This window comes from Anser brachyrhynchus, assembly GCF_964034855.1.
Source record: "Anser brachyrhynchus genome assembly, chromosome: Z".
Classification (NCBI taxonomy): domain Eukaryota; kingdom Metazoa; phylum Chordata; class Aves; order Anseriformes; family Anatidae; genus Anser; species Anser brachyrhynchus.
Genome location: NC_137697.1, coordinates 20,257,088 through 20,280,571, shown reverse-complemented (window position 1 = coordinate 20,280,571; position 23,484 = coordinate 20,257,088). Strand labels below are relative to the sequence as shown.

The 23,484-nt window shown below is 35.3% G+C and overlaps 1 protein-coding gene across 1 annotated transcript in view; it reads left to right on the top strand.

Annotated features, from left to right (window-relative positions):
* Positions 1–18,903, top strand: part of SCAMP1 (secretory carrier membrane protein 1) — a 38,585-nt gene extending 19,682 nt beyond the window's left edge. Inside the window, exons 3-9 of the mRNA XM_080573448.1 lie at positions 5,276–5,374; positions 5,644–5,755; positions 9,045–9,173; positions 10,496–10,655; positions 12,276–12,377; positions 13,958–14,075; positions 15,939–18,903. Coding sequence (XP_080429574.1) covers positions 5,276–5,374; positions 5,644–5,755; positions 9,045–9,173; positions 10,496–10,655; positions 12,276–12,377; positions 13,958–14,075; positions 15,939–16,103 — 885 coding nt within the window. The 3' untranslated portion in view covers positions 16,104–18,903. The remainder of the gene's footprint in view (positions 1–5,275; positions 5,375–5,643; positions 5,756–9,044; positions 9,174–10,495; positions 10,656–12,275; positions 12,378–13,957; positions 14,076–15,938) is intronic.
* The last annotated feature ends 4,581 nt before the right edge of the window (positions 18,904–23,484 follow it).

Genomic DNA, 23,484 nt, shown 5'->3' with positions numbered 1-23,484 from the left:
TTAAGATGTGATAGTATCGAGTGATGTCCAGAGGTCACAGAATCATTAAGGTTGGGGAAGACCTCTGAGATCATACAGTCCAACCTTTAACCTAGTTCTGACAAGTCCCTTGCTAAACCATACTACTAAGTTCTACATCTACACATTCCTTGAAGATCTCCTGGGACAGCCTATTCCAGTGCCTCACAACCCTTTTAGTAAAGACATGTCTCCTAATATCCAACCTAAACCTTCCCTGGTACAACTTGAGGCCATTTGCCTTTGTCTTATTACTTGGTGCATGGGAGAAGAGCCTGATCCCCACCTCAGTACACCCTCCTCTAAGGTAGTTTTAAAGTACAATAAGGTCTCCCCTGAGCCGTCTTTCATCCAAGCTAAACAACCCCAGCTCCCTCAGCTGCTCCTCATAAGACTTGTTTTCTAGACCCTTCACCAGCTTCCTTGCCCTAAGTCATTGCAGTTCTTGCAATACAAGTCTGAGTAATTAGTATTACACCCTTACAAAAGACGATTGCTGATCATGTGTCTTTTTGCTAATGTCTCCTCAATCTTACCCACGTTTTAAGTCAGTCAGGTATCTCTCTCCTCTACGCAAATCCCCAGTAATACTTGAATGAATAATCAATAGCATTTGGACAAGTATGACAAAGTAAGTGCCAAGTTGTAGGTCGCAAGAAACCTCTGGAGGTCATTTTCTTCACACCCATGTTCAAAGCGAGCCACTGTATCACGTTGCTCAGCATCTTACGCTGCTGAGTTTTGAATGAATCCAAGGATCAGTGGCCTTACTTGGAAGCGTGTTCCAGTGTTTGACAGTTCTTACAGTGATTTTTATCTATAATATCTAATCCGTTTGTTTAGTTCTAACAAGTAACATCCCGTGTATTAAAAGTAACAACAATCCCAACAAGGCCCCATGTATGCTGATCAATAAGTGCATCTGTTTCATTTCTTAAGTGTAGTAAATTATATCTTAATTAGGGCAGAACTCTCGAGCATGGGCTCGATACGCCAGTAAGCCAGACTTTGCTCCTTTAACCACAAATTTACTTAGCATGTGCCAAGTTTTGTTTTCAAGTTTTCGTTACGCTTAGTGTGGGGCAAAGTCTTCCAGGCTCCAGATGGATGGATTGCACTGTTAGATTTGAGAGGGGGAAGGAAGAGATGTAGAATCATCACAGAATGGTTTGGTTTGGAAGGGACCTCAAAAGATCACCCAGTTCGAACCCCCTGCCATGGGCAGGGACACCTCCCACCAGACCAGGTTGCCCAAAGCCCAATCCAGCCTGGCCTTGAACACCTCCAGGGATGGAGCATCCAAAACCTCTCTGGGCAGCCTGTGCCAGGGCCTCACCACCCTCCAAGTGAGGAATTTCCGCCTAGCATCTAATCTGAATCTCCTCTCTTTTAGTTTAAAGCCATTCCCCCTAGTCCTATCCCTACGGTCCCTGACAGAGTCCCTCCCCAGCTTTCTGGCAGGCCCCCTTTTAGGTACTGAAAGGCCGCAGTGAGGTCTCCCTAGAGCCTTCTCCAGACTGAACAACCCCAACCCGCTCAGCCTGTCCTCATAGGAGAGGTGCTCCAGCACTCTTGATCATCTTCGTGGCCCTCCTCTGGACCTGTTTTAACAGGTTCTTGTTCTTGTGCTGGGAGCCCCAAGAGCTGAACACAGTGCTCCAGGTGGAGTCTTGTGAATCTTTTACAGCAGTGCTTTGCTATTTTAGACAATTTTTCAAGGCAACAACTTGTAAATACTTCACCACATGAGACTATAAAAGAACCTACTGTAAGCTGGCTAACACTCCAATAAGGATTTTTATTGGAATTGGTTTTGGACCTTTTTTATGAAGTTAGCTTAATTCTTAATCAAGCTTACTTAAGAGATAGTAATTAGTGCAAGCCTGTACTTATTCTGTATTTGGAAATTAATGCAAAATGAACTTGTGGAATTTTGCTGTGTAGTGCCTTTTTAATAACTGTATAAAGAACTTTCTAGTTTACTGTTTTAAACAAAATAGTAATTCACTAATAAATGATTGTTTCTCTGACTTTTTTGAGTATGTTTTAATTGAATTTATGAAACAACACTCTTTTGAGGACCCTGTTTGTATTAAGGCTTACTGTGCCTATTCTCTCTTCTCTCTGCTTCTTGCTTGTTTGTCCTGTGAGAAATAAAGTTGTGTTTTTGTAATAGAAGGTGCTTTTGCAGTAGAAAATTTCACTAACCTTGCATATTCTAAAGTGATTGTGCAGGCCGGACAGTAGCATAGCAGTGAGGAGTACATTAAGCAGGTAACGGGAAGGTCCCACTGTCCCCAAAATAAGGAGGATAGCTAAGAAAAACAGCACAAGCAGTGTGAAATCAGTAAAAACAAAAATCACAGGCCCTCTAGCCACAAGAGAAGAAGAAGAAAAAAAAGGAAAAGGAGAAATTAACAGTAGGTCAAATAGCACATATATGGTATAGCTATAAGCGTCGAGTAGTTTGTGAACCTGTAGTACTCAGCCAGTGAGGAGACAGGAAGAATCAAGCATCAGGTAATAGGGAATATAAGGTTATGATGTACTTTTGCTGGGTGCTGCTGCTTGCAGGACGCCTGCCTTTGCAATCATGAATAAAATAGCTTCACAGAAGACCTTGTCTGAAAAAATTATTGAGATTTTTCTCACAGTCATGTATGCATTTTATTAATCTGCTGTTTTGCTAGTGATTACTGAATATTAGGAAATATATTCGGAAGACGAAATAAAATAATAAATTATTTGTGGCTTAAGATATTTCTGGAAAACAGTTAACTTCTTCATTATGGTAAACAACGTTTTTCCTTACTTTTTCTTTCCTGTACCCTTTAATTACTATGTATGTCAGTGCAGTAATAAACTTGTTTGCTAGCGGGACTTTTACTTGAGTCCCTGCAGTTCTCCAGATATGCAGTACCATGCTAGAGCTTGAAGATGTACCTTCTTTACTTTAAGGACTTCTTACTTATAGGAAAGTCTGGAACTGCACAACTATGTTTCCTTTTCTACAGCTGAACGATGATTTTCCAGGGCAAACTTCTGTTTGTTTTATCTCAAGCAGCTGTGGGGCTTTTTTCACTGCTTCTTAGCTTAGATTGGAAGTATAAAAATGGGTTCTTCAGTTCGGTAGGAAAACTTAGGGTAACATGAGTTTAAAATGCTGTAAATGAAATGGTTGAATGGTGTAGTTGTACCTTCTGTAGCTCAAAAATAACTACCTAGGAGAGTGTGTAGCCATTTAGATTCCACATAAGAAGTGACTTTTTGCTTTTTTTTTCCTCTTGAGTTCTTAGCAGATGGGGGCAGTCTGTCAGTACACTCATCTGACAGAGCCATGCATCTCATCACTGCAGCTTCTGTTAAATCCTTTCTTAACTATTTTTCTGTGTAATTTCACGCTACCCCATCTGTGCATGCTGCATACCAGCAGCCGGAGAGACTAGAGTGGATTAGGTGCCAGTATCTGTCTGTGGTCATACCCTAGGTAATAGTGGTCTGCCTGAGAGAGGAGGGATGGCACGCGACTGCATGTACCAGTGTTTTATGTGAGTTCTGGCAGTGTTCTGTAGGGGCAGTGTTTAAGGCAGTGCCCTGCCTGTGGCAGCTCGCGTAGCTGGCCGTGTTAACGTCCTTCTGTGGACGCAGGGATATGTGTTTAACCTTGCGATGATCCAGACATGGAAACAGAAAAGCAGTAGCTGCATTCATCAGCCTTGGACGGAGAGCCTTCAGTGTGTCAAGGTGCACAGGGCTGGGCTTCAGCAGTAGGAAACGTCCCCAGGAGGAGGGAGAGTCCCAGAGGAGTCACCGGTCTCAAGAGTCTGCTGAGGTGGTAGCTTTTATAACATCCCCAAACAACTGTTGTCCCACAGCCCCTCTTGACTTTCTTAGAATTCCAGAATGCATACTCCAGCTCCAAGCTACTGTTTCAGTCTCGTTTCTTCCATGGAGCACATGCTGTTATGTAGGGACTGGATTTTTTTCACATGCAGTCAAGCAGGTGCATGCATAGTCATGACTATGTGCAACAAGTCAAGCACTGTATAGATGACAGCATATAGTGGAGCCTAACAAAAGCAGAAATCTGAATCTGAAGAATCTTCTATGTAATTGGTTCCTCATATTAATGTGGTATATATGTTGTTGACTGGCATCTTTAATTATGTGTCTTTAACGAGTGTTACAATTGGTTCCTCTATTTATAAGCATATATACATGTTCCAATCATTAGCAGCAGTTCAGGCTGTTTTGACAAAGTATCGTTAAAGGATAAATATCTTTGAATTCATTGTTCAAATATTTTCTGGTCTGCCTGTTCACTTTTAACACTATTACATGTGTCTGTGGAAGGCTGCTGGGCTCTTACTGGAGACTGTAGGCAGTCATGCTCCTTAGTCTAGCAAGCATCTTCTTATTGGTTAAGTTGTGCTTTCAAAACTGTTGTTACTTCAGCCACAGAGCTACAATAATCAGACCTTTTTTTTTTTTTCGGTTTGGCCTACGTTGTGTAATGTATACAGTTTTTGATCATTAGCTTTTTGTTATTCTGGAGCAGGATTTTTAAGTATCTTATGTTTGAAGATGGTGAGACTTGATCTACTTGATGTAGAGAAAATTGGAGGAGATGACAAACAGGATTAAGCAGGACAAGAAACAAACAAAAAAGACCCTCAAAAACTTTCTTGTAAGCTGCTTTTTATAGGTAACAACCAGTGACCAAATTGGCACAGGTACTTGAAACTAGATACTACAGTAACTACTGGTGGAATAGTTAAGCAATAGATTGAGTCCTGAATTTGAAAACTGAATATGGTACATTGCTTCTCTGGTTAACCAGGTGATTTAAGCCTTTGTTAAGTAGAAAGCACTGGAAGACATTACTAATAAATGACATTGTGTTTGAGAATATGAGTAGGTCACATGAGAATTGAGTTAAATCATACAATTCTCTTAAAAATAACTGCTCTCACCCATATTCATGTCTGAACAAAATTAAAATTTTATTTACTTTCTAGTGATCCATAAAATTCCATGTGTGTTTATGGCAAGCAGTGCCCTGCAAAAACAGCTAAGCAGAATGCTGCACCATGGAATATTATCTTCTTTTTCCTCAAGTTATAAGTATCACAGGTAGTACATCAGATTTTATCAGTAACACTTCCTTTAAAACAACTGGATCAGTTCCTACAGACTTAATGAAAACCTATTTATTATAATAGGAGACTGTTTCCCTATAATTATCTTGTTTTCTTAGGCTCCTCCAGGAAATGTGAAAATGCCTAATGTACCCAGTACTCAGCCAGCAATAATGAAACCAACAGAAGAACCACCTGCTTACACGCAAATTGCAAAGGTTTGTCTATAACTTTCAGGTACTGGATTCCATTTAATTATAGTTATATAAATGTCCTTCTGGAATAATGTCTTTTATAAATAAGCATTGCTTCCTACTGATTTGTAGAAATTAATACTGCTTTTAAGTTATTTTATGTTTTCATGCAGTACCAAGTCAGTCTTCATCCATAACTGGAAATTCTTAATTATATGAGATAGACATGGAATATTCAGAGTTTGGGTTGTTTTTTTTTTTTAACAATACCTAACAATGCCTGTTTTCTTTAGGAGCATGCCTTGGCCCAGGCAGAACTGCTAAAGCGTCAAGAAGAACTGGAAAGAAAAGCAGCTGAACTGGATCGCAGGGAAAGGGAAATGCAGAGTCTCAATCAGCAGGGGGGTATGCTTGAAAAAAATACTTTTTTAACTTGCAGAATTAAACTTCTTAGAAACTGTTTTTGTTTTACAGTTACATTGTTTAAATTTTTATAATCTCTTCAGGAAAAGAAAATTTATCTCATTTGGAACAGTGCATGAAGTCAATAAAAATTGGCTTGTCCTGTGCAGATTTTCACAGCAACAATTCTAAATGTGGCCTTCGTTACATGTTACTCTCTCCTATCAGTTATTTTTATTTTAAGGTAATATCCAGGTAACTCTGAATAAAGTGGAGCATTTTGAGGAAAAAATAAAATAACTTCATAAGTAGCATGTCTCTGATTTGTCTTCTGTCATTATGTATAGCTGTACAAGAACTTCGATTTTTTTGTAATGTTTTCTTAACTTTTGCTGTGTTGCAGACATAATATTCCATACAAATAGCAAAAAGAGTGTTATTAATTTCTGGTATGACACTTAGAACCTATAATTAAGATCAGCATCTCATTCTACTACAAATTTTAACTGTGCCATTTAATACAAACAGTTTTTATACTGTACTTTCACAAATGAGAAGATACACGTACTCTTAGCTGAAGATACTATGCCAGAAGAGCATATTATGTGAATATTCCCTTTGAAAAGGAAGAACTTCAGAATGAAATTAGAAAAAGACTGCAAAACACTGTGTGCAAGGTTGTTTTTGTATGGTCTTTTCACTTGTATCTAGAATTCTGACTATTGTATTTCAACATCATTTCCTGGTGTTTTTTTCTTTTCTCCTCTTGAAATTGAACATACAGTAGTAGAATTCCCAATTACATAATTGCTTAGAAAATTCCCTGAGAATTTGAGTTACTACCATGTCACATGCTAGGGTCTGGGAATGGGGAACTGCTGTTCTTAGGAACAGAATTACAGTCCCTTTATTAAACCATTTTAAATTTTCACAGTATTTATTCTTTTCAATATTTTCATTAAGTCTCTGTACCTTTCCTCCAACATAATGATTTTTTTTGTAATTTTTTCATTTCCTTCTCCATGTATTACCCTTCACCTGATATCAGTAACTTGCATTGATGGTCTGGATTGATTACTTATCTGTTCCAGGCTTTAGTAACAGTTCTGTTCCTTTCATCTATATCTTAGGCAATATAATACCCTGTCCATGTTTCAGAATATTCTTTAAATGGTATTTACTGTGTTACTAAGTTCAGTTGTTAAGATCAAAGTTCTTGAAGAAAGTGTGAAGAATCTAAAGGATTTTTTAGTAAGGCTGAACAGAAATGAGAGATCTCTTAAAACTTTAAGGAATGTTTTTAGGTTTTTATTAAATGATTGTGTAAAGATTGCTGCAAATCAGCAATTGTATGTCATGACTGAAGAGAAGAATACTCTTTTCCTTTTGATAGTTTATTTCTTTTGCACAGTCATTGAAACTCCTTCGGAAACACTGTAGAGGTGTCTTGATTGCAGGGCAGGGTCTTTTGCAGTAGTACTGTATTCAGTAGTACTGTATTCAGTTTAAAATGGTGGCTGCATGTAGGATCGTAGAATATCCCAAGTTGGAAGGGACCCGCAAGGATCATTGACTCCAACTCTGTCATCTAGGACACTGTCTTCACGTACGATCAACTACAGTGCAATAAAGCTTAAAACTGGTAGGTCTGCTCAGCTCCACGCCTGGGCAGCATTGTATGTGAGCTGGTTAAAATGTACTGCTTCCTATTTCAGCTAGTTCATTTGGGCATATCTGAAAAATCCATTTTTCTGCATGAAGCTAGTTTGGAGGTGTCTGCATTCATACTGTAGGCAGGTCACTGAAGTTTTGTTAGTAGCCTTTGAGGTGGTAACGTGTTAAAAGAAATAACTCTGAGCTGGGTCTTCGCTTGTCTTGGAAAATGAGTATCTAAAGATTGTAATATCTAAGGTATCAAGCCATCTCATCAAGCTGTCTCTCAGTCTTTGTTGAAATTTTTGAAACCTTTGCCACTGGGGTGGTAAAGAACATTAAATACTATTCTTAATAACTCAAATTATATAACGTATCTGAATTTTTCTATGACTCTGTCTTGAAACTTTTAGTCCTGACAGAAATAACTATAAATTGCAGAATAAAGATCTGAATTGTTATCAGATATCTTTCATACAAGAAATTCCAGAGTAGTTTTTAATATGGATGGGCATATTAATTTATTACCTTTCATAGGCTTCCTCTGAAAATCCTCAGCTCTTGAAGGCTAGGTAAAAAAATCTTCAGTGGAAGAGACAGTAAACTCAACAGGTACTCACTGTTTCGGACCTTTTTGGACAGAACTGTCAGCTTCATCTTGTCTTGAGTGAGGGGAAAAAATAATTCAATAATACAAATATGTAAGATGTGCAAGTTTTCTGTTTTTTTTAGCAGGCAAACTGCTAGGAAAGCTATGGTTAAAATAGAAATTGCAAGCAAAACCTTGTCAGAATTTCAAGTAAAGGGTCCTTTAGGTCTTTAGGTTAGTCTTTAGTTTAGTTTTGGCATATAGTGATTAATGTATCTGCTGAATCCAGAATTTGAAGTGCTTTGTTAATAGTTACCTTACCTGAATCTCTGAGTCTGTGCATAGTAGAACGTATCTACTCACCCTAGCCTGTGAGTATGTATCTACACACCCTAGTACAGTGTGCTGTCTGATACTGTGTTGTCTTTTGTTGTGTCCTTACTTGGCCGGAAAACTTTATATCCATACATATTGGTGCTGTAGGACATACTGTACTGTAGTCAAGAACATTTAAATAGCTGCCTTTCTTCATGTTTACAGGCTTTGAAGCAAAGCTTTATCTGTAAACTATATTGGGAAGTAGTTAAAAGTGTTAGAGATACACCAGTGTGAGAAATATCAGGATTCTGAGAATTAAGAATGTCATTTGTTCCATAGTCTTTGTGTTCAACAGAGTGAGTGTGTATGGTGGGACTTAGGGAAATGTGCATTTAAAAGTCAAGGGACTCTGAAAAATTGTTTTTCTGCCCAAATCTGAGTGTTTTCTTAAGGTTTCTCTTTTCTTATTTCTTTATAGGAACTATCAGATACCTGCTTAGTGCTTTACAAGGATGCTTTCCTTGATCTGGCTGTATTTTGTCATATTTTATTTCTGAAATTTGTGTGAGGACTGCTGATAAAACTCTCTGAGTTCTGCTAGCTCAAGCTGTCTATATGCTTGTGGAACTCTTGTGCATAAAACAATTTGAACAAGACCAAACGTGTATCGTTTTCTAGTATACAGAAATAAAAGCTGTATTATAAGGCTCTTTTTTTTTTTCTGATTTGCAGGTAGAAAAAATAACTGGCCACCTCTTCCTGAGAATTTTCCAGTGGGTCCATGTTTCTACCAGGACTTTTCTGTAGATATCCCTGTAGAATTCCAGAAGACAGTAAAGATTATGTACTATTTGTGGATGTGTAAGTATTTTATAAAAGAAAAAACAAATTGCCAATTCAAACTTGAATTTGGGTTACTTTGGGTTTTGCAGCATCTGTAATGAGATATATTTTTACAATCCGGAAGTTAAACATTTAAGTGAAATCTTTTTGTTAGCTTTGATTTTAAAAATATTGATTTTTTTTCATAGAAACTTATGTGGGGAAAAAAAAAAGAGGAAGGATTACCCTAAAGCAGTTTGTTCATGGTATATTGCTTTTTTCTGTTTTAAATATCAGTGTTGTTGTAAAACCAGATTTGACCATTTATTACCTGAGAAATAATTATACTGTTTTTAAAAGTAGTTTATATGTTAAGAAATACAGTTCATGATTAGTGTTAATAATAGACTTGTGAGTTTGAAAAGAGTAATAGCCATTTGCTTTAATATGCATAGTTTTAGTTTAGTATAGTTTTAGTTTGTAATACGAACTTAATATCACTTTAGTCTATTTAAAAAAAAGTAGTGTAAGTAAATTAGCTGAAAAATCAGTCCATGTTACAGCTATCCTTTTTGCACCAAACATGCCCAGAAGAATCTTCGTGGGGTTAATTTTGCTCTCATTCAGGTGCTGTGTTGTGGTTGGAGAAATGCTGAATGAATCAAATTTGCAAATGACATCACATTTGTTTTGTCTGTCTTGTCCAGTGTGATAAGAGCCTAATACATACTCTCATACTGAGGAAATTCCAAAGATTTTGGTGCTCTGATGCCATTAGTATATTTTTTACTATAATAAGGGGATGTAGAATTCACAGAGTGTTTGGTTAAGATTTTTTTTTAAGTTCCTTTCAAATTAGAGCATGTACAGAGCTAAATTTTGTTTGAATTTATATCATTTATAAGCTTTTCTGTTAAACATAATAATACAGTAGATTCATATTGTAATATTAAAATTGATAGTCTGCATTTATAGAGAAAGTAAACAGCATATTAAAAAAGTGCAAACATCTGTATCTAGTAGCTACTGTGGAAGTGTCAATTATTGCAGCAGTGGAAAGGTCTTTTTTCATCCTTTTAATATTGAAAATTAATTTTTATGACAGTTTTTTCTTCACCATATACCTGATAATAATTGATTTTTATTGTTCAGTATTTTCACTTGGGAATATTGGCTTGGAAAGCCAGAAGACTGTATAAAAATGAGCTTATTGCAGAGAAAGGCTATTAATTATTGTCAGCATGTTTATATTGTACTTAAAAATGCTCTGTTTAGGTATTACTATAACAGTTATAATAATTTCTTATGTTAACATAATTAAATTAAGACTTATTTTGTTTTTTTTTTTTTTTCTTCTACAGTCCACACAGTGACACTGTTTCTTAATATCTTTGGATGTTTGGCCTGGTTTTACGTTGATGCTACACGAGGAGTTGATTTTGGATTGAGTATCCTCTGGTTCTTGCTTTTTACACCTTGTTCTTTTGTCTGCTGGTACAGACCACTTTATGGAGCCTTCAGGTAACAAGTTTACCGTAACTTAGGTTATTCTAAAAATATATTAACACTTGTTGAAATGCATTAACATTCCAGAATTTTTGTAATTATTAGACAGCGATTATTTAGAACTATCATGGAATGTCGTTTAAAGTATTGACAGTTTTTACCATTAACATAGTATTTGTAGGAAATTAACTTTATTGGGGGCTGATAACAATTTTAAGGAAAATTTGCATTATATTCCTATCCCTTTGCACGAAGAATCTGAGCAGGCTAATAGTTAAGGGTATCTTAAATCTTTGGCTTCCTGAATTAAATTCATAAAGCTCTGTTTAAAAATGTTAGAGAGTTAAGTGAACTGCAATGTCTGCAATTGCCATAGACCTAGATTCTTGAGTAGAGCATACAATAATCAAATTCATTTTTTTTTTCAGTTTTAGCAGTCTGTATTTGGCAGACTTGTATTTTTTTCACATTAGCTTGTGCAAATGGAAATTAAACTATATGATTTGATTCTTACATGGTTATGACTATATGACTCTTATATCCATATATGATACAATTCTTATATCCTTAAGGCTTAAAAACAGGATGAGCAACGTGGGTGAGAACTGTGATCAATTGAAAATACAGAGAATATTTCAAGTTATAGTTTTCATTAAAGGGTTATGGATCTGATATGATCTCTCTTAGCAGGTTTTTTTGGTTTGTCTTGATTTTTGTAAATAATTATTATTCCCGATTTGCTGGAGGAGTTCAGAATGTCACATTACTTTTCAGAATTTTAGATTTTGTGAATCCATAGCCTTTCTTAGTGAATATTGTTTGGTTGGAAAAGGAAATCTACTACTTGCATTTTCAACTTTCTTTCAGTCGCTCAGCAGAAAATGAAATAATTATTGAACTGAACTAGTTAAGTAAATAGAAATGAAAATAAAATTCCCTTCTGCGAGAAGTGCTACCACTAGCAAAATCTGGTTCCATGTTCTTAATCAGTTACTAAACTAAGTGATTTTTACGTTCTTTAGGACTTTGGTAGGAAGCATATCATGTGATCATTAGTTTTTGAGTTCTGTGAGGTTTTCCCTGTTTATTTATATTTCTGTTTTTGACAGGCTTTTAACACTTTCAGTCTTTCAAGTTGACATTTCAGTAATTGAAATAGCAAGCGTATTTTGTGTATTTTGCTTTTAAACAGCAGTATTGTGATCTCCATTATGTTTCAGGAATTCCATATTAGATTTTATTTCCTTTTACAAGTAAAATATTTTCTTCCCATAGTGCCAGTGCTGTAAATTTCAGTCTGAAAGTGGAGTAGACTTCTATTCTTCATTCACTGTAGCAAAACTGATATGTTTAGTCTAAGAGGCCCTGCTGTGTGCTGAACAAAACACTGAGTAATAGAATCATGTTATTCTCACCTCTGTTAGAGAAGAAGGCAAAGATATTAAATCAAAGAAGTAGAAGTGACTCTAAATAAACTCTCCAAAACCACAGAATTACTGCTTGACAGTTGAAGATATCATCAAAAAATGAGCATACTTTTCCTCTATTTAATGCATTTTTTTTATATTGGTACAACAGCATTTGTTAAGTCGTTCATTTCCTGGCTACTTTTAATCTTTTATTCCCCTCTTTCAGGAGTGACAGTTCGTTCAGATTCTTTGTGTTCTTCTTTGTATATATCTGTCAGTTTGCTGTACATGTACTTCAAGCTGCAGGATTTCAAAGATGGGGAAACTGGTAAGTATTGTGTTTTCTGTAGCCTTGTATATTGTCTGTTAGACAAACACATTTGATATAGCAACCGCAATGTGTTTTTTCAAAATACATATATATGTATGTATATATATATATATATATATATATATATATATATTTGTTTTCACTGAAATTGTTTATTTTAGCACCCAAAAAGGCATTTTTAAAGTGCTCTTAACTAGGAAAAACATGGTGAAAGTGTGTGAAGTACTGCTATTATTAGGCTGGTCAGAATTTTATTGTTCAGTGTAAGCCACCCTGGACTACTCTTTTATCTCCTCTGTTTTAGTGGTGTGTAGAGATGTTATGTGATCTATTTTTAGAACTTAAAAAAAGGAAAACTTAGAGAAAATGAGAGTAATTTAGACATAATATAATAGCATGCCACTTGTCTGGTGTTTTGGATATTCAGTTATTTGTAATTATATTAATATACTTCCTACTTGCTAATGAAATTTTCAGCTAAAATTTGAAGAATGAGTCAACATTGTATTCAGGTGAATATGGTGGTCTATCTTAAATATTATTTGAAAAGCTTGTTTGTCTGAATCAGCTCATAATTGTTGATTTTTCTTTTTTGCTGCTTGTAAGTATATAGCATTTACGTGAAGCTTTTATGTATATATAGCCCTTATTGTAAGCTTCAGAGTGTACTTAGATTTTACATGGAAAAGCTGTTAGGAATCATACCGTTCTTGGAGGAAAAAAAAATAAATAACCAAACAAAACAGAATTAACTAAAAGCATGGTTACAGTAGCCAGATGAGATGATATGGAGAACTATGACTGGCAGTACTGGATCTGGTAATGACGTTTCTCTGTATCAGTGACATTTTGCTGCAAACTTCCAAACATTTGTACAGCAGACAAAACATTATTGTTTTAGAACTAGAGTATAAGGAAAACCTCTTTTTCACTACTTTTGCTCTCAAATCCAGTGTTTTCCTTTTTCATTGATACCTTGATTGACATGGGGGGGGGGAGGAAAAGTAATTTTGGAGGGACAACTTTCCACACATGTAGAATGTGCTTTTAACAATACTTGGCATATGGTTGTGAAAAGTATCCAGATCATCAGAATATGTTAATTACAGTTTGAATTTTGGAGATTTGTGGTGAAGTCCAGTTAGACATCAGAGATATCAAAGCAATTTGAAGCAGATAGAGGAAATTTTTAAGGTCTTTGGGTTTACAGAATATTTTTGCTCTTTTCATTGGAAGAATCTTTCCTGTCTTGATGTTTTATTTTTCATAAGACAACCTGCTTTTGTGGTTTCAAATTTGATACTGTACTTTGGTGGTGTTTCAGTTTCAAAAAATGGAGAGATGTCAAAAGATATAGTGATCTTGTAGTAGGTTAATCTGATGTTCTCCTTTTTACTTTCAAAAAATTATTACATTAATCCCAATCAACAAACCATCACTCTGTGGATACAGTTAAATGGGTCTTCCCACACGGAAGCTGTATGTGTATGACATGTTTTTGTGTTATTTCTAAAGAAGAAGTAGAAAAGTGTGCTTATGCTGTGCAACGTAAAGTTTTTATTTTCTCCTTTCTTCAGTGGATGGATTTCGTCTCTTACTGGTCTTAATAAAAGTATCCCAGTTGGCATTATGATGATAATCATAGCTGCACTTTTCACAGCGTCCGCTGTGATCTCATTAGTTATGTTTAAAAAGGTAAGTTACTTATTCCACTCTTCTCTTTCTATGTTTGGTATAGATTTTGTTTTCCTGCTTGGGAGAGGTATGCTCTCACAAAGTAATGGGCATGACATGATATTCTTAGGGTCTGCCTTACATATTAACATTTGTGCTTCTATAGTATTTTTTTTTTCTTGAACTGTTATTCAATTTACATTCAGCTGTTTTTACAATGCACTTATTTTCTGCAAACTGAGATGGGGAAGGGTAAGTCCAAATAAGTTGGGAGGTAAGCCTACAGTGAGTGGGATAAGTGAATTCACTGACACTAAGGTTGTAGCTGTAGATACGAGGTTGCAGTTTTCAAATCTGTGGTGGTTCATTCATCAGTCTGAGTGAAGAACAGTGTGACTCAAATGACTGCTAAGTTTTGGTTGTTAGAATCATTGCCATTGTTCTATTTTAATCATTGATTAAAATCAATAAAAGATGGAGATGCCTTGAACTTCAGAAAAGCATTTTTATTTTTCTCCTGAAATTGATTTTAACGTGTTGTTGTCAGTTAATGATTACATTGAATAAAACCTCAAAGGTACATTTTTCCCTTGGTTCTTTTTGTGTATTCCCTTCCAGAAGGTCCAAGTTTAGATAATAACCCTGCTAATAGGCTTTTGATGTTGTTTTGATTAAATGTGAGAATTCTGCATATGACGTGCTAGCAATTCTAATAATTCTATCCACCTCACAATTATGATTAAAAGTTTTCACATACCCAGGCTCTTCTGTCCTATATACAGTAAGCTAGAAATTATAAGCATAGATTGTAGATGTCCCTTCTCCTTATTTGTTTTCTACATAAATATCCAGGGATAGGAGAAAGAAAGAAAAAAGAAAAATGTAGAACTTTTTTTTTAACATTCTTTCTACCACATGCATATGGATTATTTAAAAAACCCTGCATACTTAGATATGATATGGTATGTCTTTATGGATGGAAATAATTTAATTTCTAACAAAAAAGTTACAACCTTAATTTGACTGCTTCACAGGGATAAAGAAGTTTTTGACAATTTATTTTGTCAGCTAGTTAGGGACTTGATTGGCTATGGATTTTTAAATCACATTTTTTTTTTAATTTTAATGCTCAAGTAATTGGAAGTTACTGGGGATTTGATTTTTGTTGTACTATAGCTGTATTGTTTGAAGGGTTTGTAAGCCATATATTGTTCAATATCCATGCTTATTTTGCAGAGCTATTGGTCATCACATTAGTTTTGCAGACAGGTATCTGCATTATTAGTATGTTTTATACTATATTCACTAAGAGCTTAGCTTAATAGGTTCTTGTAAACATGTAAATCAGATAAATAAAAATGTTTCTAAAAATTGATGTAGAAAAAATATTTGAGGATGTTATTGACACAGTGGATTCAAAAAAAACTTTTTTGTGTGTCCTGCTGTTTCTTTTAACCTGAACGCTTACTAACTCTAACTCAATGGGTTGGCCAAGCTGTAGACAAATTGTGACAGAAGATGCTTCTGCAAGCTATGGTCCCTGTGTAATGCTAAGGATGCAGCCTGTTTGCATATTTAAATATGTTGTTTCAGACAGTAGATACTGTACATGTAGTAAAGACCTATGAGATTCTGGGGAAATTGCAAAAAGCTACAAGTATTGCTACAGCTGCTATTGCTGCTGCTGTGCATGCAGCAAGGCAATGAAAATTTGTAGGATTTGTGGAAAAGAATTCTGTTGATTCATTTATGGACCTTCCCAAACATGAACAAGCCAGATTTCTCCACCACACACCTCTGCTTTGTGTTTGAGACTTTGCTACTAACTTTGCGAAGAAATGGAAGGCTCAGCACACCTTATTCATTGCTTTCACACCTCCCTAGGTGCATGGTCTCTACCGCACAACTGGCGCTAGTTTCGAGAAAGCACAGCAAGAGTTTGCAACAGGAGTGATGTCCAACAAAACTGTACAAACTGCCGCAGCCAACGCCGCATCAACAGCAGCAACCAGTGCAGCTCAGAATGCATTCAAGGGTAACCGAATGTAGAGAAATGCGGGAAGTCATTACGGTTCTCTCCGAGTGTTCTTTATATTCCAGTCACTTATTATATTCCCTAAAAGCCTAGAACAAAATACACACAGCATGTTTGTCTCCTCTTCAGCTGTGCATGGGTAAAATGGGAAATGTTTGGTTTGTTCTATTATAAATTTATTTATTTTTTAAAAAGATAACTGTTCTTTGCCCCTTCTTTTAAATGTTGCTATCTCTAACATAAAACCTTCCGTATCTTATGGGAGATAAATAATTTCAAAAATTGGCCTGAGAATGAATTGCGGTATTTAATGTTCAAATAAATACATTAGGAATTTGGAGGTTTTTTAGTGGTTCACTCTTTTGTTTTTAAACTTCAGGAAAGCACTTTGGATCAATAATTTTTGCTTGTAATAACTGTTTTCCCTATTTCTACTGTAAGAAGTGGGGTAGACTGAGAGATGTAGTAAGTTAGGTTTGGCTGATACTTTTGCAATTTCAGCTGCTGCTGGAGTACAAATACAAGTAGGGTAAATATAATTTTTTTTCCTTTTTTTTAGGATAAGTTTTTTGATATAAACCTGTAAGCTTGCATGAATACTGTTGAGTTACCCGATCATGTTTAAGTAGTGTTTTGGTCCAGAATTTACCTGCACCAGTTTATAGCTTTTGTTTATATCTGTTTTCATGGAGTATTTTCTACCTGTGAGAAATGACAATGGTGCATAAACATTCTTCGTAACAGGATGTGTAATGCAATGTACAGTTTAAGAAAGTTAACTGATGGTTTCAATCACAGACCTACATGATTATAAATTTACTATTTTTAATTTCAATATTCATTTCTTGGAGTAATCATTTTGCTGGAAAAGAAACGAATATTGACATATAGAACACTAGTTTCTTGCCTCACTCCCCTCTTTTACATGCAGTGGTATTTTTGTTGTGCTTGAGATTTTTTTTTAAGCGTAGATTTGTGTTTGAAAGTGGTACTAAATCTCTAGCCTTGTCAGTCACTCTGTTTACTGCTTGTCCAAAAGTCCAAATATACAGTATTTAATTTTCTAACAGGAATATTGTCTAAAATCAAGCTTTTGAAGTAGTGGCATTTAACAGATACTTGAATTCATTTTAACATAACTCAGCCATCTCTGTGATTTGATTTAAGCTGAAAATAAAAGCTTCCTAACTATTTTGAGTTGGAAAAGTGAGAAATATACATCTTTCACAAAGTCGAATTTTAACTCATTGAACTGGAGGCCTAAGAGATTAAATTGGTGCAGTAGAACTGAACAGTCGGTCATGGTACATACATAATAATGTTCTAGAGTTCAATCAGGTCTTATTATAAATGTTTCTGTCCTTTAAAGGTTATCTGATATTCCTTGATTGACTTATGAGTCTTATGCATAGTATTTGGGCTGTTTTTTAACTTTTTTTTTAGAAAATGAAAGCAGGAAGGACCAAGTCCCACAAACTAGTGAAATGTCACCGTAGCTGAAATTAATTCAGCTCGTAAGAAGAATCACGATTAGTGAGACTTAGCCATAAACTTCTGAGGCCCCTTTATGTTCTGAATGTGGACTGACCTTCATAGATTAAATCTTTTTCATTACGGTGTATTTAGAATAACATAATAACATTAAAAAAACACAAACTTAACTTAATCCCTTGATCAGTATTACCATTAGTCTGCTTTAGCCTCCTTTCTTTTATTAACTTCTTTAAATCCAACTTGAATTTGGATAAATGTAGCAATTTCACCTATGCTGAAGATCATTTTAACAAATATACTTTCTTCTAAATATTCTCTGCATCATGAAGTTAAAAGCAGTTTGGTTAGTTTTTATTATACAGGGGCTCTAAAATTTTACACTAGTAGACACGCTAGCATTGAACTTAAATTTTTGTGGGATGTTATTAAAAGCTTTCTAGACAAAAGTATTCATTTTCTGTTGAGAACAGGTACCACGCTTCTAGCAGTACATGATTGTTCTTTTCAAAATCTTTTAAATTTGAGTGTTTTATCTAGGAACTGAAATATGGATTACTTTTGAATTTAATTTAAACAGTTCTCTTGGGTAGCTCTTGGGTATGAATACCAGGGACAACATCCTTGCAATTAAATTTAAGATTATATAATAACATATATTAGCATAATATATTATGGAGAAGAAAAAAAAAAACCTTTCGGAATAAAACCTGAATTTGGCAGGTAGATTTTTTTTCCCAAATATTTAAACATTCTTTGAGAAAACAGATTTAATTTTCAGAGTATACTGAGCGCTGATTTCTAACGTCATGGGTTAAATAATACAGATTTAAACCTCACATGTGAAATTCAGGATTCCACATACACATGATTTGTTAAACCAGGAGTCTCTGACACTTTGCAGCCCAAAAGGGACAGAAAAGTTTGAGTGTAGCTTTGGCAACAGAAGGCTGATGTTTGTTAAAATATTTTTTACTTAATTAAAATGAGATTTTACAGTCTCTTATTAATTATCAGAGTATGGCACCCCCTTAAGTTGTCATTTTGTAGTATTGTGGCAAATTGAGTACGAAGTATGAAGTTTAAACACTGGAATGTCAGTAGTCATTGATATGTAATTTAGGAGTTGGTTTTATTTATCTGGGGATGTTTGTATATTTTGTAAATTACTAACAATGCTCTGCCATCCTGGTGAATGTCATGGTTCTGTACAAACACACTTCTTCTGTCCCTCTGTTGCATGTCTGAGTACTTCAGAAGTTTTGTATATTTATTGTATTAACACAGTGTCGTAGAATAAAAAAAAATACTTTTTTTCCTGGATTTTTGCTCTGTATAGTTTTGAACGAAATAATTTTTTTCTTTTGAAGTTCAGGATGACACACAGGGCGGTTGATCTATGTAAAAATCTCACTTGTTTTTTGTACTTCTGTATATAAATGCTGTAATTCTGCTTAAACGGGAAAGTAAAATGGCCACTATCAAAATTATATAGTAGGATAATCAGAATTAGCTTACTCAGATATTATGAAGAACATTTAAATACTTGCAGCCTGCTTACTTGTGCTGTGAAGTTAGAGTTAAAATTTAAACATGCTCTGTCATTACTGAATGAAATTCTACAGCTATTAAGTGAATCCTAAAACATTATTGAAAGTAAAATGAAGTTGCTGAAAACAGCATTGGTTTGGTACTGTCTGTTTTCCTAATTTCTATTGAATTGACGCTTCTGTGTCACTGCTGTCTTGCTGTTTTTTTTGCTTTCTTCCTGAGGCACTATTTTTTTCACATGATACTAGCTGTAACACCCACTCTCTAGTACTGAATTTATTTCCCAGTTTTCCTTGAAGGGCAAAATGAAATAATCTAGACCGCTGTGTTGTAGTTACTGTTTGCAAATGCGCAATACAGAGAATAGTGCTCAGAAATGCACTCAAAATTATGTTGGGATATAATAGTAGATGTGAGTTTTTGAGCATACTGGCACATGCACAGATCATGTATTAGTGAAGTTCTTCATTAACGTAATCTGTTTCTTTGTAATTTACAAATCTAGGGTGACAGTGGCAGACTAAAGGAACAGTTTTTGAACTTTCTTGTAAATGGCAAGCACAATTGCACGGTGTAATAGTCATGTTTTATAATCAGAAGTATTAAACAATTCAAGTGCTGTTGTGGGGAGATGATAGCTAAGACTAGTTTACCTCAGGAGGTTGTGAGCTCTAAGTTGGGAAAGCAAGCACACACAGAAAACAGCACAGAGCAGAGCAATGTGTTTAGAAATAACTCAGTGATACTTATGGAAAGATACTTCTGTCCCAAAAAGAAAAAAAAAAGGTCATGCGCCTAGACCATTCTGGTTATAACTTATGAAGAAGACACAGTGGATCACATAATCAGAAAAGGAAGTGTTAGGTTTCACTCAGTTACATTTAAAATGTACTACTTAGTTTGTATTTTTCCCTACAAATTAGTTTTATGCCTACAAATATCTTTTATTCTGATCAGTAGAAAAAAATGAAGAAATAGTTCAGATACATTATCTCTGCAGCAGAATACTAGTTTAACTTCACGATAGGATTAAACTAGATACCACGTCTCACACAAGTGAGGAAAAAAAAAAGTGTTGCTGGAAGGTATGACTTGTGGATCATGCTACTGTACATTGGGTTGTGGGGAAAAAAAGAAATTAATTGTCCAGCAATTTAATGAAAGCATATACAGCTCATCCAAAAAGTTACTTTCATTGGGTGACTAGGTAGTCATATGAGGAGAACACTTCAGCACAAGCAGTTGCTGTAGAAAGCATTGAGAAGACCAGGTTTTACTCGTTTGTACCCCATGTTTCAGGAAGGGAAACCTTCTGCTGGCAAGATGAGAAATTTCAGAGGCTGATTTTTGATGTTGAGGTTGGAGGTTGAGGCATTAATTGGCACTGTGCTTGGAACAGGGCTAATGTACAACCCGGTTTAGAGTCCAGTTGCTTGTGACCATTCACTCAGTTTTTCTGTTTTACAGAAGTGTCCATTTAAAACTGGGTAGAATGTGCTGGCTAAAGCCCAGTCCATTTTTTTTTTAAAAAAGAGCTGCGTCTGACCAGTCATGTATTGTCTGAGCGGTAGTCATTGCACACATGCCAAAGCACATGTTGCCATGTTGCAGTACAGGGCTGTTGGCTTTTCTGTGCATGCATTTTTGATGCTTAAGAGAAAAAGTAGATATCCTGTTTTGGGTAGTGGGGTCATATTTTTTTGTCCAAGGTAAGCAACCAATTGGAAGTAGTTGGATCAACTGAAAGTAGTTGGAATAATGTAACTGAACTTTTCTTACTAGCTTTTCTCAGAACAAATTAACTACTGATCTTACTGCAGCAGAGTGATACTTCAAGCTGGTTAGGGTGCACTGATTGCTACTCTCTCAGAATTTCACTTTTGTGGATACTGTAAATCAAAGAAAAAGAATGTTTGAAAACAAGCTTTCAATGAATCATAGGAGCAAGACAACGTCTTTATACTCCTGTCTCTGAGTTAATAATATATATTCACTTTCTCATTACATCACCATTCTAATCCTAGCTGGAACTGAGGAAACAATTTACCAGAACACAGCAATCTATAGGAATTCACACATTTTAAGAACTGAACTCCCCATTTCCCTTTACATTAATCATTTTGAAAAAAAACGAGATTTTTGCTATACAAAAAGTGCAGTTTGAGCTTTCTTTCTGCAGTATTTTGTTTTTGTAAAATGCGTTATGTACGTATATATATATACACCTGCTCTGAAATCCATAAGGGCGCCTAAAGTAGTGATTCACTGAGTAGCACCTAGCCTCTATTTTTTTCTGGACTGTAGGTTTCTAAAAGACAAGGAAAATGTTTCAAGTTTTCATCAAGAACTACTTTTTGGAAGTTCATAAAGTGTCAGAAGCTCAATTCAATCTAGTTGATGTCAATGTATATTTAATAGAAGTTGACCTTAACAACTTTCAGAGAAAAAAGACTTCCCAACTTTTCTTTGAACTACCAAAAGCCGTGCCCCAGGTTCTGCCATAAATTTGCTTAGAGAGCAATATATAACCTCTCTTCAGTGTTTGTCAAGTTGCAGGTGAAAACTAATATTGCATTGTGTCAAATACTATTTCAAGGTCTGTGATTAAGCAGTTTTTGTTTTATAACTTTCTCTACCCCTCTTTTCATGAGAAATGAGCTACAGTGCTTTAGTAGCAAAATGAAATACATGTCAGACATATTTAATTAGAAAGTCTCTTTAATGCAACTGTATTGTATAATGCATAGCTACAGTTTCAAATCACATATTTTTTGATCAGTAGGTGGTAATAATGGTTAAAGTCAGTTAGAAACCTAAAACACTAACAAAATCACTGGGCTGGGCTCTTAAATGCTATTAAAGCTACGATTAAAGAAAACTTGCTCTGGCTAAACATACTTAATATGTTTGAATTAAGATAGTCAGACTCCTGTTACAGTTTGAAAAACTCACATTTTAATTGACTTTCAGGTTAAAAAGTAACACATTAGGTACATCATTCGTGCTAACAAATGTACATAGTGGTGACTCAAAAACAGAAAAAACAGTACCACAAATAAACCATGGCTCAAAATCTCATCTAGCTGGACTGGCACAGCATCTCTTCCTGTAGAGAGTGGCTGTGGTGTATATGTTGCTGCCATGATCTGCTTTTGTTGGGATCTGTCCTTCCCTTGTGGTAGGCACCAGTGCCCACAGCTTTCAAGGAAGACTAACTCCTCTTCATTTACGACCATGAGTGGCAAGTGAGACACTCTGATGGGGGATAACAATGCAAAATTGAAATGATCAGGATGAAAAAAAACTTAGAATCCAGAGAACTTTATTGAGTAAAATAGATACAAAGGTGATATAGACAAACAGGAAATAGCTCAGTAGCAATGTTTTTTGCAGTGCATAAAGCACATGAAGAAACCTTGCTGAGCGTTTTCAGCTTTTAGATTGTGTTTTGCCAGGCTTGGCTACAGTTTCACATTTCAATTGTCTGTACTACATAGACCTATTTTAGATCCCTCTAGAAGATATTTTTTTCTTAAATCTTTAAGCTACTGTTACTGTTCTATTCATCCTCAAACTCCATAATTCTAATGCATTAGTCTATCCTTAGTTTGTCCACACCACCAAACCTCCAGCCCCTTCTTCCCTGGGAAAGTCCCTTTTCAAATATCTTGTTTAAAAGCAAAAACTATGAAAAAAAGACATTCCTGTTATTGCACATCTCACACAAATTTGTGTATATATATATATATATATTTAAATATGCTACAATTAAAAAAAAAGTCTATGGCACTTTACAGAATATAAGTTTACAAAGTTGATCAAACCACAGATGTTTGAAGAATTCTTCAATACCACAAAAAAAATTAAACTGAAGTAATTGGCACACAGGTTTTAAAGAATCCACAGCAAAGTCTTCTAGATCCTATGCAGTGCATATACTTTAACAAGCAGTTACACTCTGCAGTCCCCCTCATGAAATTTATTTAGCTTTAAGCTGAATTCTCTCCTTCCTCTTTTTTTGGGTTGTGATGGGGCTGGTTGGGGGAAACATCTTTGAAAGCTGCTGCTGAGGTGACATTCGGGAACAACTTTAAACAGCTGTCAAATTTAATGAGTGCACCCTACATCTGATAAACTCATCCAGAAAAAAAGCTGCACTATATACCACCTTATCACTTGCTAGAAAAACAGAACCCTGAGAAAAGAAATTCTAATTTTTTGCTGTATTTCTTCCCAGCCTGTCTTCTATCTGTGCTATGTAATGAACATAGATACCTGTGCAAGTTAGTTGATTATGCTGTTGCACAGCAGGTTGATAGCATACCAGCAACAAGCAGAAAAGCTGGTTTTTCT